This window comes from Ciconia boyciana, chromosome 1, assembly GCF_034638445.1.
Source record: "Ciconia boyciana chromosome 1, ASM3463844v1, whole genome shotgun sequence".
In the NCBI taxonomy this organism is placed as follows: Eukaryota; Metazoa; Chordata; class Aves; order Ciconiiformes; family Ciconiidae; genus Ciconia; species Ciconia boyciana.
Window position 1 is genome coordinate 114,497,829 of NC_132934.1, and position 16,501 is coordinate 114,514,329.

Below are 16,501 nucleotides of genomic sequence, written 5' to 3' on the forward strand. Positions count from 1 at the left end.
CTTACCACTGCTTTCAGCTAGGTAACAGAAATCTGTAGGAAGATGCTCATATGCAAATCAATTTAATGACATGTGGCAAGACTTACATTTCCTTTCTCTCCCTCTCCCCATCTCTCCTTCCTAAAAGGCTAAGCGAACAACACACATTAGCAGAATTCTCCCATTGCAAAATTAAATACTGTAAGTCAAAGGAAACACCAAAAAAAAAGGGTGAATCGGCTCTGTGGCACTACAAAGACGCTCGGATGAAAAGTTCCTGGTTTGTCTGTTCCAAAAGCTGGATGTGTACAGTGAACAAGCTATGAAACTTATGCAGTGGCTTCATGGATTACTCACAGGTTGTGTGCGTGTGTGAATGCACACATGTATCAAAACTCAATATACCTATATGCTTCATAAAGAATCCTTGTGCGCACGCATATATATGCACACATACACATACATGCTGTTTCAAGCACTCTACCATTTGGAGCCCAACTATCAACAGATACTTTTAGTTTCGACACTTCTCCCCAGCTTTTCTCCAGCCTTCCAACTACAAACTAGGGATGACACTCCTCACCTCATGACCTTTACGAAACTAAACTTGTGTCTCCAAAGTGCTTGGGTAAGGTTAGAGAAACTTATGAGAAGAAAATTAGTTTTGTCTTCAGGCAGGATTTGAGCAGCAAGGAGTAACTAAGGCTGTGGGAGAGGCCGAGCCAGGAGGTCAGAAGAACACACCGAATAGCTCATTCAGGTGTACACAGCGGGGCAGGGCAGGCAGAGGGGGCTGCCCCACAGTTGCAGCCTCCCTGGTACCCCTTTTGCACAGGAAGGGTCGAACTACGGTCAGGAACCCACCTTAGCTTCCCCCTTTCCTAATTTTTGAGCTCTTTTTAACCTTACTAATACTCTTCCAGCACTACTTTTTGTGGTTAACTCATTTTATATGAAGCACTGCAAAAAGAGCAGGAACATGCTGCTTTTAATCCCTGACACACTCAGATAGCCTGGACAGAGTTACAAGAGACAGAAAACTTAGTCCAGCTAGCATTGGTTATTCAAGCAGACAACTGATTTATCTTTTTGAGCTCCTAAACATTTAAAAAAAAAAAATAGAAACAGTATTTACTGCAATTTGTAATGCTGTCTTTAATAGATAGCTATGAAGAAGACTTTCACATGTCAGTGACTGCTTCCTGTGAGCTGTTCCGGAAGTGTATACACCATCCGTTCTGGTTTCCTTTGTCCATTGTAAGGAGACAAATAAGCCCCTCATTTTCAGTGTTTACCTATAAGGAATTATTTTACTGCTTTAGGAGTAGATCTGCAGAGCTGTTATGTTCAAGATTTCAAAAAGTTTTTGTGTTTTGACCTGTTCCACAAATCCTTTTCAAATTAAAACCTTACTGCAGTCACCATACAAGTAAAATATATGTACACCCTAAAAATGCACAGAAACACACAAGTTCAGACCTATTTCTTCTGGGCTTATTATACAAAAATAAGATGCTTTATATTTACTCTTAGTCATATCTAAAGGCACATTCTGGTCACCACCATAGTGCTAATTTTGCTTTATCTCTTCACTTCAAGGTTTCCACACCTTCAGCTAGGATTTGGCTAAACCAACAGCTGAACCAATGTTTGGCTCAAGTGCGGAGGTGGAAGCCTCCAGAAACAGATCCGTGACTGCCTGAGGAAGTTTTCGTGCTACTGGTGGGCGATCTCATTCAGGATTTCTCTGCCCACTCCCCACCTCTTCCTCCAGCTGATGATGTTTTGTCCCCTGAAACACACCAAAGGACACTTTAACAGTTTATACACTCCTACTCTGCGAAGAAAATACTTAGAAAGACACAGTTATAAACCATGAGGCAATACAGCTGCTTAGAGTTATAACAAAAAGATAAACTTGTTATTGTTTGCACAAATGATCAGTAACCCAACTGATGCTTAGCAGCCACTTTCTTCTCTATTACGGAAGCTGACCATAAAACCCGGGCCCACAGAGTTCAGGTATATACAGAAAATCATTTTTATTCAATGAAGCATGTCAAGGCATACTCTTAATTACATCGCTGCACAGAAGCACATTTAAGAACACACTTGATGAACTGAGCCCTTACAAGCTTCCTGCAATTAGCTCAGCCGCAAGGATGCAGAAATAGGAGAAAACTCTGACCGCAGGCACAACGCCGAAGAGGCTGCCAGTGTGCAGCCAAGCACAGTTTTGGACCTGGGCAGGGACCTGGCTAGGGAGCACCTGTCAAGGCTTTGCTGCAGGTGGAAGGAAGCCAGTGCATTAGGACACCTCGTTATCCCTGCAGTGCTTGCAGTTTCACAAAAAAACGTGCCTAGCCTGTGCAGGCAGGGCTTTCTCATCCACCTGCCAGCACTATACCAAAAATACCACTAGTAGGCAGAAATATTGTCTATGAGGGAGCAAAGAAGAGAGATGAAATAGTTCTCCCAATGAAGAGTTGCACCTTTCTCTGTGCCTAGGATTTCTCTACCCGTGGTCTCTCCACTAAGCAATGCAGATTGTCAGTCTTTTTGGAGATCCTCTCCTTCCTGTCAGCTACTGCTGTCAGAAAAACTAGACATGATGTAGTTGTGTAGGCTGAAACTAAGTACATTTTTTTATTTTAGGAAAAGAGTGTGGTGTGAGGCTTGTCTGCATCACTCATGGCTGAGTGGAGACTGAGGCAAGCTGGAGGCAGATAGCTAAACTAGCAGGGACAGGAAAACTCCAAGACAATTATTTAATGTCATTCTGCTAATCAGGCACTGCATGGAAAAGCCAGTGGAAAGCGCTTCCAAACTATCCAGAAGAGAAGCTTTGCCATTGCAGTCAGAAATAGGTGCACTAGACAGTGAGCCAAGAGGAAAAAAAAAAAAAGCAAGTACTGCCATGTAGCAGAAATAAACAGGCATTTCACATGCTTGTGTGAAAAAATCCCACAGTTAAAATTGCAAGTAAACTACCAGATGAACCAAAAGAACTGTCAATTACATATATCTCTATTTAAATGATTCATTCCAGGCATAACCTTGGTGTTTTCTTTGGTATAATTGGCTAGGCAGGTGTATCAAAAACTTGAGTACACCTTTTCTTCTGACATCAGCAAGTGGTTAACTTTACAAGCTGTTAGAGTAATAAAGCATGACAAGTTAATAAATATTTTCAAAGATGTTTTTGTTAAAACCAGAAACGGAACCCAGCTTTTCACTACACAACCAAACAGCAAAATATATTTGTCATATAACCTAATCCACTTGTTTATGAACAAACGATTGCAAGTAATCACGTTTTGATTGATGGAGGCTACATACATAATGATATTCCAATACATCTGGATCCTTCAAACACTACCTGAATATAGTGCTTAGCAGTATACCTTAATGGGATAACAAAACGGAGTCACGTGTGAGTATGCCAGCAAGCACTTTATGCAGCGCAGTTAATCAATCCCCTGGGAATTCCCCTTTACCCCACCTCGCAGTTATGTGTCTGCCATGCCCACAGATCGATCCACGAACATCTGCATAGTTTAGCTTCTCCCCTCCCTCCAGGGCTACGGTGCACAATGAGCAGCTAGGCTGGGGTGTATTTCACCAACAGTAAATGAAATGTCATCTATTCAGAAAAGTATAGGCATACATTTATCCAAGGTATTCAAAGGATCATGGCACTGGGACAAGGATGCCTGCTCCCGCTGCCAGCCAGGAACACAGAGTGAATTACCTCATTTCACAGCCTACACCGCACAGATTTGCCAGCTGTTTTTCCTCAGGCGAGAAGCAAAGAGAGGAGAGAGCAAACCAGAACTGCTTATTGCCCACGCTGCCCCAACACAGGCAGAAATCCTGCCCTCCTGCTGCAGCCAGTGGCAGATCTCCATCCAACATTAACAAGGCCAGGTTTGCAGACGGGGTACTTTTCAAGAACGGTTTCCATAAAGTGAAGTGGAAATCATGGGCTTCTTGGCACTGCCTGATGAAACCCTGCAGCCCATGCCCCACAGCAAGCTCACTGTCACCATTTTGGAGGGCTCGGTCTTAAAAGCACCTGCTTTTTGCATGCTGCAGGTGTGAAGATGGCAGCAGCACGCACACCCGACACCGTGCCAAGGAAGCGCTGCAGATCTTTACTCCTCCGCCAGCACATCTCATGGCTCATCATCTTTGCCTGAGCACTGAAAACGCATTTGTGGCTTTATGTCAAGCAGCACACTCCTCATTCAAATAGCATAATTTAACCCTTTAATCTTTGTATTACTAAAAAAACCCCCTTCAAATCCCAGATTTTTTTTCATCTTGAAGACAGCAGTCTGACACCATCATTCAAGACACTTAAATATCCACCTAGATTCCTATTTCTGTCATAAGGTGGCTAACAGAGCTTCAAGCCATAATAAGCATACCCTGGAAGATGTCATTTTCTAAAAGCAGGAAGATAAAAATAAAGATAGTTTTAAGGCAAATGCATTCAGTGTGTTCAGAGAGGTAAGTAAAATTTACTCAACAATTTTCTTTTCACAATAAGTTTGTCTTCTTCAATGAACTGAAACTGTACAGTAATCCCCTCTGTCCCTGGAAGCATGCAAGGAATACATCACTAAATCAGATTTATTACACGAGAACATTTTCTCAAAGCTTGCAGTTATGAGAACATCGCAAAGCCCTGTACACAGACACAATATCTTAAAATTAAATTAAACCAGTAAATGCTTTTCTTCTGTAGGTTCAATTAGAACATTTTTAGGGGGCATATTTATGTGGTCACTGCAAAGACACATGGCTGACTCAAATAAGGGGCTTTCATTTTGCCTTATTTAAATTATTGTTTTTATGGTTTAGTTGCATCCGCTTAAGAAAAGAAAATATCAAGCTGTGTAATCTAATAAATCTGATCAATATTACTAAAGTATACTGCTACAAATAGCTGCAGTAACTACCACCATGCACGAGTCTCAGAAAAAAGTAATGGAGCAGCCAAGTGCTGTAGCAATATGCTCTCTACACATCTCGGAAAGCCTCGGCTGAAGACTGGGACGCCAAAGGACTGTGAAGATGCTCTGGCCTGAAAGTAGACACATTTCTGTCACTCACTGTTTCTCACCTCTGTGGAAAACAAATGTCAAGATGGGAGAAACTATAAGCTGACTCAAGATACTGAAAGTGATTCTCACAGCAAAGTAAAATCTGCAAGACTCAACCCCGCAATCAGCTGCCCACTGCCAAACTTTCTTTTGGCATCTTAATTCTTATCAGAGTCAATGGATTTAATGGTGGTCTACATCAAGGGTCTACCTGCACTAAAATTACTGAGGAATGGGCACTACCAGTGCCCGACTTCAGAAATTGCCCACTAGCAGCTACCACACCAAGGACAGGGGAGGCACACACAGAGCTGACAGGCAAGATCCAACTTTAAAAAAAAAAAAAAATCTTTTAACATTGAAGAAGTGTTAGCAGGAGATAAAGAAAAAAAAAGCTCTCAGGAGTCCTTAACTCTGTAACAAATAAGATTTAGGAAAAAGTATTCCAAGACAGACATAGTACTGCTTATGGTGATAATTAATAAAATCAGTATCCCCACACTGAGCAGTTTGTGCAAGCTACAAGATCAGTTACCAAAAAAAAAACCCCAACCTATGATATTGCATAAAATTATTAAAAAAGATAATCTGTCAAAGCCATAAGACATTGACAGACTGAATTCAATCAACTCTCTGCCTCCAGTCTACCCCCTTGATGTACAAGGCAGCAAGAGTATTCAAAGTATTTGACCACAACTTTTAGACTACAGAAAAATCAAAGTGATAAATTAAAAGGGTAACTGTCCAACAGGAAAAGTAAATGAACAGTCTTTATTAAAAATGCTGAACTACACTTTTTTTTTTTCCCTTCAAGACTTCCCCTCATTTCAGAGGATCTGTTCATCTTTTGACCAGCTTCACCACTATGAAGGCAGCGAGCCAACAGGAGAGGACGTGGGCTGCTAGCAATAGATGAACACCAAGCTGCTGGGTACTAAGCAAGCCTGACTTCCCATGATGGGCTGTACTCCCAGCCTCCCATGTGGGAAAATGACCCACTCCTCCAGCCTCCTCCTCTGATGCACTTTCACCATATGCAATAAAGTCCAACTTCAACCACACACAACACGCAAAGGGCTGGTTGATGGAGAAATGACAGATAATGGCCACATTCACCATTTTTCCGCCAGTGGAAATAATTATATGGTCACTCTCCTCACAGTAAACTCTTGGGAACATCAGTATCTAAGGCTTTTGTTTCTATTAGTTTTATTCCAGTCAGGGTCAAAAGATGAATGGTAGCATAGGAGAAGGATGACAAACACAAACGCAGGCATGCAGGCGGACACAACTGCATAAGCCTCAATTACAAGGAAATCAGATAAAAAATAGCATATGGGGGGATTTAAAAATATAAAATAGGAGCTAAGGGCAAAGCATAAATGGGCATGAGGTGCTTAAATGTCTTTAAAATTTTTGCCTCCAGCAAGCAAAGCCCACCTTGCTACCTAAGATAGCAGACATTCAACTTCTGATAATTTTTCGTTCAAAACCGCAACTCGGGAAACACACCTTAAAAGTCCAAGTCCAGTTTCTCACTCCTGCAGGGAACTGCATATAATCCTGTTCATAAATTTATGAGCTTCCTTCTAAATTACTAGACTTCTTATTCCTTTTACCAGAAGACTGTTGGAGCTCCTTACTCTTGCAGAAACCTCCTTATAATTTCCAGATTAAATTTATTCATGGCCAATTTATATTCATTTGCTCTCGTGATGACATTGTCTTTTATCTTAAATTAGGTTGTAAGTTCTCCAGGGCACCGACCAAATCCACTTAAGTAGAGAGAGTCTTGAGCAAAACAGTTCCCTGATCATAATTCAGAGCTTTGCTTATGATGACAACACAATAAATAATAAAAATCAGGTTTTATATTTCCACTAGTCTGATATTCTTCTGTCACATCTCTAATTAGCGCAAGCGCACTCACATGGAATCTGATCAAATATATCATGATGAAGCTAGGTGAGACTGCAGTTCTGCCCCACCTCTAACAAGTTGCATATCTGGCTCTACAAGCATATTGACACTACAAGCTGATGTTTTTATCTTGACTGTGGAAAACTAGAGAAAACACACAGCAACAAATAGGTAGAAGAGCATGTCCCTTTTAGCTTTCAAACTTTTGGTGGAAGTGACCAACTCAACTCACATAGAAGTCTGGGAAACACACAAAAAGCAGTAGTTTCCTTCCCACAGTCAGGATTCATATTACTAGAGGCAGGTTCTTCCCCCCACCCCCCTCCCCAAGTCTTGAATTTGGGTTCTCCTTGAACACTTTTGCTCAGAATAAACTAGTCATTCTTACCTGCATTAGCATCAGCAACTATATACTGCAGGTCTAGAAACACCTATTTCATATCCATGTAAACAAACATCAGATCTAGAAACTTTACTGGACAATAAAATTTCCCTGATACTTCTTAGTATAGATTTTGCCCATCTGCTGTTTTGGCACCTTTGACCATAGTGGTAGCATGCTTGTTAGTTACTCTGCAGTCCTCTTTTTCCTAAGTTGGCACACTCACTGCCTGGGCATCAGGCAAAGCGTGCCATGTGCTTTACCTATTCTACACAAACGAACAAAAATTCTAGAAAGACTGCACATTTTCTGGATTTCTTTCACTATTTATTTCCTGGAATAACTGGCCTGAGTTGCTTTCCACGCAACATTTTTAGCTGCCCTGGCTTAGTAGAAAAAGTTCCAACTTTGAATTCCAGCATTTAAAAATGGAACTAGGTAGCCATTTTATCACAATTCAAATGGCACTGGCAAAGCAACATATTTAAATAGCTTATGGAATAATCTCAAGAAAACGTTGTGCCTAGAATGTTAATAAAAACAACAAATAAATATGATTCTGTTTTTGAATGCTGACAGAAAGCTAACAGAGAAGTAAAGGTTAACAAAAAGAAAAAAATGGACTGAACCTCCCTTTTAAATTGGTGAATCGATTCAAAGCACCAAGGACACAGAAGAGAATACCAAGCAACTGCTACAAAAATAAAGTTGCAGAAAGAAACAGAGGACTTTATAATCTAGCTTTTACTTGCTTTCAATTAAAAGAGATTCCTATTGTCTTTCACAGTAAGAGACCAAGTACTAAATATTAAAAAAATAATGGGGAAAAAAAAAGTATTTATTTTGGGAAAAGATAGATAGCTTATAAGCAAAAAACTGTAAACTGGGCTCACATATGCATGTCTATATGGGAGGAAAAGATGGGAGAGGACAGATAATGACAAAAATCAGGGGAGTAAGCAGAAGCCTGGTTTGCAGTCACTCATGACAATAGTACCTGGAAGAGCAGGAGTATTTTCTCTCTAGTTAATGCCATTCCAAAGGACTGAACAATTGGACAAAATTAATCTCAGAGGAGATAATACAGAGATGTAAGAGATATTTGTGTATATTCTCTATTTTTTTCATGAAGGGACAGAAACACCAAAGAGCAGGAAAAAACAGACTGAAACACAAGTCACTCACCCAAACACCTGTAGGGAACCACAATATGTGGGTGACCGTTGCACTGCTTCCATCCCCTCTTGCACCAGTTCTGGATCGTAACTGGCTGGTTGGCTTCGACAACATTGGTGATTTGTAATTCAGGGTAGACCTAGCATTAAAAGTATAAAAAAGACAAATGTTATCACAAGTATGCACTCTGGGTCATGCAGTATTGTTACACGTGTTTGCAACATGGATATCACAATACAATACTCATTTTCCTATCTTTTCCCTCTTCTGCTGTGTATTTACTGCAGGGTATGAGTATCTGCACTTACCTGAAAAGCTGGTGTGTTTGTTCATCAGTAAAAATGCATGGCTGCCAGCTCAGAATACGATGGTGCTAACAGCTGGCTGTCAAAATGTAACTTGGCCAGTTACACTTGCTTAAGCTACAGATCAGCTAAACAGGTATTTCATGGTTGAGTAAAATACCCTCTCCTCCATGTCTAGGCTATCGCTCTCCTTACAAAACTGCATATATTGAGCCTTATCTCCATACATCTAAAATTAATAGCATGCCTTTATGTTTATCTCAATCATTTTGACAAACACCATAATTGTTTCCCACTGTAGACTGCACAGTATTAAGTCTGCTGAATCAGTTATTCATATTTAGGTTTACATCACCCATATAAACCTATTTCCGACCTCCCTAAATTGCTGAGATCAAAATCCTATCTGCTCTTAACACTGCAATACACTTCTACACCCACAACCATGCCACCAGCAAACTGGATGACTAATTTATTGGCAAGCCACAACTTCGATCAAGTTATGTATTTGGCTTTTTATCTCCCTCAGTCCCTTTATCCCACCTAACTTTTTAAATTTTACTGTCAGAAATGGCTTATCTGGTCTCTTTTGCCAAGGACGGGTCTTAGCACTGACCTTTTGTGCAGACCCACCTGCCAGTAACCTTCTACGAGTGCATCTACATGCGCGTTTTGGTTCATGGGGAGCACATTACCTCACACTCCAGTGCAGTTCACGCTGTGGAGGGGTTTCAGAGCATGCAAACTGGATTCCTCATGGATAAAACTGAATGGGAAGACGTGCTCCTGGAGCACACCTAATGGATGGTTAGTCCACACCACCAGGCTAGAGCTAACCAAAGCAAAGCCTGCAAAGCACGCCCAGCATGGATGCTCAGCCCCTGCTGCTTTACTCCACACTCCCAATTCTCATCGCACCACACCAGTCGCTAGCACAGCCTACAGCTCTCGCTTTAGATTTGTCAAGTCGGCAATCTATCAGCCCTAACATCAAACTCAGACAGCACTAGTTTTCCTTTGCCTTTCCTCAAGCAATCCTTACCAATTTCCAAGTATGTCAGATCTGCGGATTTAGGTGGACTGAAAACTACAGTCTACTCATACCTACCAGCGGATAAGAAAAACAGAAATAGGAACAAGCCTGAGGAAAAAAGTAATTGGAGGTGGTCCAAAAACACCCTGCAGAAAAGGAACATAACCCCAACTACAGAGAGCTGGGTCGAGACTGGATGAATTCTGGGACTCCAAAACCGATGCTTGGAAAACCGCTGTAAGAACCTTGACAGCCCTGCCCCGAGGAAAAAGGATCTGTCTCAATCACGGATCTCCCCCAAGCTCACAACACCCCAGTGGGCCAGTGCCTCCTGGCTCTCCCCTGACCAAAGGTTTAAAATGTTAACTGTGGCAAAAATGAAACATGCAGGCTATTTAACTGCAGCTCAAGCAAAGGTTTCAAACTTTAAAAGAAACTACTAAACAACAGTACAGCCTTCTCAGATTTAAGATCAGTAGTCTTTGAATGAACGTACCTGGTCCACAGGCATGGTAACAACAGAAAGTAACCAATGCATGATTGGAAATACTTGGGAAGAACTTCTTACTTTAAGAGACAGGAAGGGGCTAGTATAATTGTAAAATTGAACTATAGTAACAGCTTAATGCACAAAGCAAGGCCAGGTACAATAACAATGCCAAGGAAATGACTACAGAAAGAAACACTACTTAAACAATGCACTTTATGCTAAAGAGATTGAACATTAACCTTGCCTTTTATTACAAAACAGCATTTTTTAATCAGATACCTCCTACTTTGCGTAAGCACTTCACAGAAGCCATCTTACATTTTTGCCGGCTTCGACAGCACCCTCGGCTCACTACAACGCATGGTTAAAGTGTGCGCAGGGGCTTCAGATGCAACCTTCTATGTTCACCCAGCACACGAGAAACAGTTCACTTCAAGAAAGCCCACAGGGTAGAACTGAAAACTTAAGATTGAAAGTTTCCTGCACTCAGAAGACTGTAGCTTTGCTTTGTTCTTTTTGTCAGCAGGTGACCAGGGCTGATGGTCACAGTCCACAGTACAAATATACCACCATTTTTACACTAGTCGCAGAAAGCGGCTCCAGAGGAACTTGCTGCTCCCCCTGCTCCATCAGTGCTTCAAATACTGAACTCTGAACTGAAACAGCAAGATTGCAAGTTCAAGGAAAGCTCCCCTTTCCTCTGCAATCTCTTCACCTTTTCCTTTGGGTCCCCTCAGTTCCACCAAACAGGTCTGCACATGCTCACGCTCTTGACTCTTGGCATAGCACTGCCAAAATGGATTAGGATGTCACCACAGCGGGAAATTTCACACCTCAACTGCTGTGTAAATATTACACTGCAAGGCACCATAGCTGCCTCAAGAGCTAACAAGCAAGATGCAAGAGGAAGATTTTATTTTCTTTGGGCACTGCCTTTAGCATCATCACGCTGCACTCCCAAGTTCATACGTCTGCTGACATTGCATCTGAATAATTACAGCCCACGGTTACGTAATACCAGATGCCGTCACAAACCACGCGCTTGATATATCACAGTGTCACCGACACGTTCTCATTGGGGACATTTTAACATTCCTCAGTGTTAAGTGTCACTTGTCACATACAGAGGAAGTAAATGCCTTAAATGAAGACAACTAAGAAAAATTTCACAATGGTTGGACTGGATTGTTAAAGAAGGAAATTAAGAAAAAAACCTCAAAGCAATTTATGCATCCACAGGAACACGTATATAGCTTTAAAATGATAGAAAATAGGATTCTGATCCATGAGAACAAATACACACTTAGTTGCTTTCCTGAGGTGAATTTCTAATGAGTAAGAGTGAACTATTACTGCAGTATCTTATTGAAACAATAAGATTAGAGGGAAAAAAATTTAATATATTATTTTTATTTTTGCTATTTCCCAAAACCACCATTTTAACTTCTGGTTAGTACAGTGGACCAAATTCTAAGTAGTTAACAGTATTTGTCAAAAGCACAGAAGGACAAAGAAGCCTCCTCTTCTGTTTCTACATCAGTTACTAAACTCCTAATTTCCTTTGACAGCTCACACAAAGCTCCGTCCGCCCTTCACAAGAGAAAACAGGCTTTGAATTTCATTATCAATAGGTTAATGCCAGCAACGTGTATGCGCTGAGGAAAGTTCCCCTCACTAGACTTACATAAGGTATTTGCTCTGAATTGAAGTGGGACCTACTTAGCAGCACAGAAAAACGAGCCTCATTTATTTATAGTGTCCCTAATGAGCCACTGCTCCTTCTAGAGAGCCAGAGCGAGCAGCTCTAGAAAGTTACAGGAGATCCAAACTTTCAACGTTATCGTAACTTGCTGCAGGGTAATTCCTTTAAGACATTTTAAAAGAAGTGGCGGAATAAACAGAGGTTAACGTAATCTAAAAGTTTTAACTGGCAATCAAAAGTTACTGCTAGAACTTCATTTACTTCCATTTGCATTACTAAGTTTCCCTATATACCGACTTCAGAAACAGAAATCTAAAAAGCCTCTACACTCAGGCTACTCAGAACTTAATGTGATCTTGTTTACATTCGTGTTCACCGCTACCAAGTCTGATGACACATGGATTTAGGCCTAAATTGTAGATGTGCTTAATGAAAGAAAGGGCGTTTTGATCTGTCTACGTACAAAGGTGTTGATGATACAATGGTGACAGTGTTATGACAACCTCATCAAATATGTGTTACCTAACAGGACATTTGGGATTATTTTGAAACAAATCTGGGAAAAACAAAGAGATACGGAGTTGGGAGGCAGAGAAAACGACTAAAGCAATGAAGCAGACGGGCCACCACCACCGCAGCCGCCCACGAGAAGGAAGGAGAGCAGCCGAGAGGCCTTTCGGCATGGCTGGCGCAGGCGGGTGGGTCCCCAGGCCCCTCGCGCGCAGGGAGCACTGGCCGCTCACGCGAGACAGGGAGACCACCTCAGGAAGGGCCGGCAGGGGCCGCGGATGACAGCCACCGGCCAAAGCAAGCTCCTCGCAGTACGCTGCGGGTGAGAGGGAGGCATGGCTCCCACGCACAGGGGGAGGCGAGGCCCTTCCAGGAATACCAGGCCCAGCGGTGGGAGCAGAGGTTCAGGAGGACTTGGATAAATTGGAAGGAGTTCAAAGAAGAGTCAAAGAGCAATGACGGGATCACATATCCTGTGCAGAGGAAGTGCTCGACTCCAGGAATAGTCCATTTAGTACAGCCAAGCCTGGCTGCAGTTTACAACCACCTTCAGAAATTTAAAATTTGCGAACGTCTTAATTTATCACATAAATAGCTAACAAGAGTGAGTTGCTGAGCGTTGAGACTGAACAACTGTGACCCCGAGGGTGCTTCTCCAAGCAGTCTGCGCACTACTAGAGGTTCCTCTGTTCAAACGGGAAATGCCTACCTAACAAGGATACTCCTACTCAGCCACTGCAACGATACTTGGAAACATGTCTTATGAATGATGCTAGCCATCTTTGATAATTGCCCTGATCCATACAGAATCACAGACTGGTTGAGGCTGGAAGGCACCTCTGGAGGTCATCTGGCCCCACTCCCCTGCTCAAGCAGGGCCACCCAGAGCTGGCTGCCAAGGACTGTGTCCAGATGGCTTCTGAATATCTCAAGGATGGAGACTCCACAGCCTCTCTGGGTAACCTCTGCCAGCACTCAAATATCAGCATTAAATGCAACTGAAATCTTTAAGAGAGATTTTTTTTTTTTAATCAATCCCCGATATATGATTATATAAATAGGTTCCTCCACCCAGTCATTCATGCCCAGCAGAAGCAAACGAACCCTGTACATCTCAGTGCAAACTTGAATACTTGAGCATAATCATACAAGACAGTCATCTCTGATACTAAAAGACATTTAGATTCAAAAGCATAGTATTTCACCTCTTGATATTATTCATTATGCCCCTCATCTTCTAGGGTAGCTCTCACCATTCAGAATACTGCTTCTTTTATCACATTTTCAAATAAATTTTTGAAAGGTTTACAAGGTTAGCTGACAATTAGGAGGTTTGTGAAGCTATTTCAATTTTCTTCTGCATTTTTTATTACACAATTAAAATAATAACAATGGAAATAAGTATATATAAATCTTGAAGTACGATCATAATGTATATGATTGGAATTAGTGGTACAGATTTATTCTTACTTCTGCTTGAACTTAAGGATCTTTTTCTGTATATTCCAAAAGCAGAATCATCACAGGGAAGTTTACAAGATTCAGTTTCAGAGCAACACATGGTCTGAGTTACTAATGGGAGTATGTTCCATCCATGGAAACTGTTAAATGGAACGCACACACTTGCACATACACACATGTACATGCACCCCTTGTAAAATACAGGGTGGTGTTACACTTAAACATGAATTAAAAAAAGAAACAGTATCTTGGACTAAAGAATGTAAAGAATAATCAGGAATTGGTGTCCATCTTCACCAGCAATTTGGAATGGGAGAGAACCTGGGCAAGAGCAAAAAAAAATTGTTTCAAATTAAGGTGCAAAATTAACATGTAATCAATTGCCATTTTTTATTTAAACACCTTTGTATTTTTCTCCAAAGTGCATCCCACATCAGTTTGAATTCTGACTGTTCCAAACCAGAGATGTGTATTAGTTTAACTGCCACCAAACGCTCTATCAGTCTGAAGTGGACACATTTTCTTATTATCATTTCCTTCTATTCTTTTTCCTTAAACCTTCAGTTGTTTGCTGTACCTACTCATGATATCTTGGCTTAAATTAGATCACACATTTGGTTTCTAGATCTTCCTTTTACCCTAAGCTTCAGCACCTGGCACAGCAAGACTTTGAAGCCAGCCTGAATTCAAATGTAATGCTCAACTCTCTACTCTCACAATGAGAAAAGGCTGCTCAGTCTCTCCAAAAGCACATTGCCCAGTCTCTCTGCAACGTGACAATGAAGAACTGGTGCTAACACACCCCGGATCTGACAGGTATTTATGAGCTGGCATTCTGCTTGAAATCTGTCTCAGGCAGTATCTATATTAAAAATGAAATGAGAGACTGACCACAGAAATGCTAGAAAGGAATATTCATAGAGATAAAAGAAAGGAAGAAATTATTGCTGTAAATAGAACAAATATTAGGGTTGTTTCAGCAGTTGTATCTTTAGCAACTTGAATCATTTGAGTACTTTCATTTACTTAAAGAAAGGGGAAGATAACTCAAACTAGGATACAGTTTGATTACATCCAGACTCTCCCTGCCTGCTCTTCTCCCCCACCTTCCCCCCCAAAAAAGGAAAAAACCAACCAAACAAGTTGGTCTGTGGACAAGTTTCCTTCCAACTGGACCATGCAACTTTGTACTTTGAATATTCTATACTTACAATATCAATGTTACTTTAACACTGAGAAGTGTTCATAGAAATTATCAGACAATTTGCTTTTTAAAATTGTAAACAAAAATCATGGATGTGACACAGGTAACTATTGTGCTTTAAACAGACAAAGAAATTTTTTTATCACTTTAGTGAATTAGTCTGCAAAGAGCTACTGCAAGCACAAAAGAATACACACATTTAATAACAAGTGTTTAGGAAGACTGTAGTCTTAAAATTGCTTGTGGAAAACGTCCTTTGACAGCAAGCACATCTGAAGGATAGCTAAACAATGCTTCAGCTATGAAAAAAAAGCCTTCGGTTCCAGATTAACAAATTATAGTTGGATCAAAACTATTTCCATTCCTTTCTAGAGTACATCTTTAAATAAATAAAGTCCTTTTGAGGATTTTCCTGTCAGAGGGCAGAAAGCAACCTACATGTTAAAACCACAGAAAGAAACAAAAGATCAGCTGCTTCCCAGTATTTTGCATAGATATGTTACTGAAAAGCAGCAACAAGCAAACACGCTGCACTTATTTTTCAAGAGTTTGGTATGTCCACGCAGAGGAGGTATACAATAATCATTTCTGTGTGACCGTGCACAGTATCCCTGCAAGCTTTCCAGTCTATGACTTTGGAAGCAGCGATGCTGCAGAGTCCCAGCTGCTCCAGATCAGCTGCAGCAGTAGTGGCATCACATGAGCAGCAATGACACAAGCACAGCCAGCCCTGAATGAAATACCCTCTTCTCAATCTTGCAATCTGTATCTACAAAACAGGCAGCTATACACAGATTCGATTTATTATACATCTCATGTCAAAATATTCTAGTTTACTACTGGTTTTTACAACTACTGTTCTACATTACTATAGAGGATCTTAGTACAAGGTAACTTTGAATCTTCATTGATTAATATCTAAACTCAGAATTGGGACTTGAGAAGCATGAATTTTTGCGAGTCAGGTTACTTCTTTTACTTTCTGCTACAAAGTCATGTAACTTAAAGGCTAAAAATGATGTCAAACTAAAAACCTCCACAAAAAAAGTGCCAAACCGTGAGCCTCAAACTCTTGTGGAAAGACTGTCCCTTGACCTCTCTTATTTACAAATAAAGGAAAAAAAAAAAGGCATTACATTGCACACGCTTAACACATGCAACTACGGATGCTTATTACCTTTACACTCCCACTCACTTCAACTATCTGTCCTAATTTTTTGCCTGTTTCTTC

General features: G+C 41.0%; 1 protein-coding gene across 4 annotated transcripts in view; it reads right to left on the reverse strand.

Annotated features, from left to right (window-relative positions):
• APP (amyloid beta precursor protein) overlaps window positions 1–16,501 on the reverse strand; it is a 229,439-nt gene that overhangs the window by 143,411 nt on the left and 69,527 nt on the right. For all 4 annotated transcript variants that reach the window (XM_072844722.1, XM_072844715.1, XM_072844706.1 and 1 more), the window contains exon 3: window positions 8,575–8,704. In XM_072844722.1, coding sequence (XP_072700823.1) covers window positions 8,575–8,704 — 130 coding nt within the window. The remainder of the gene's footprint in view (window positions 1–8,574; window positions 8,705–16,501) is intronic.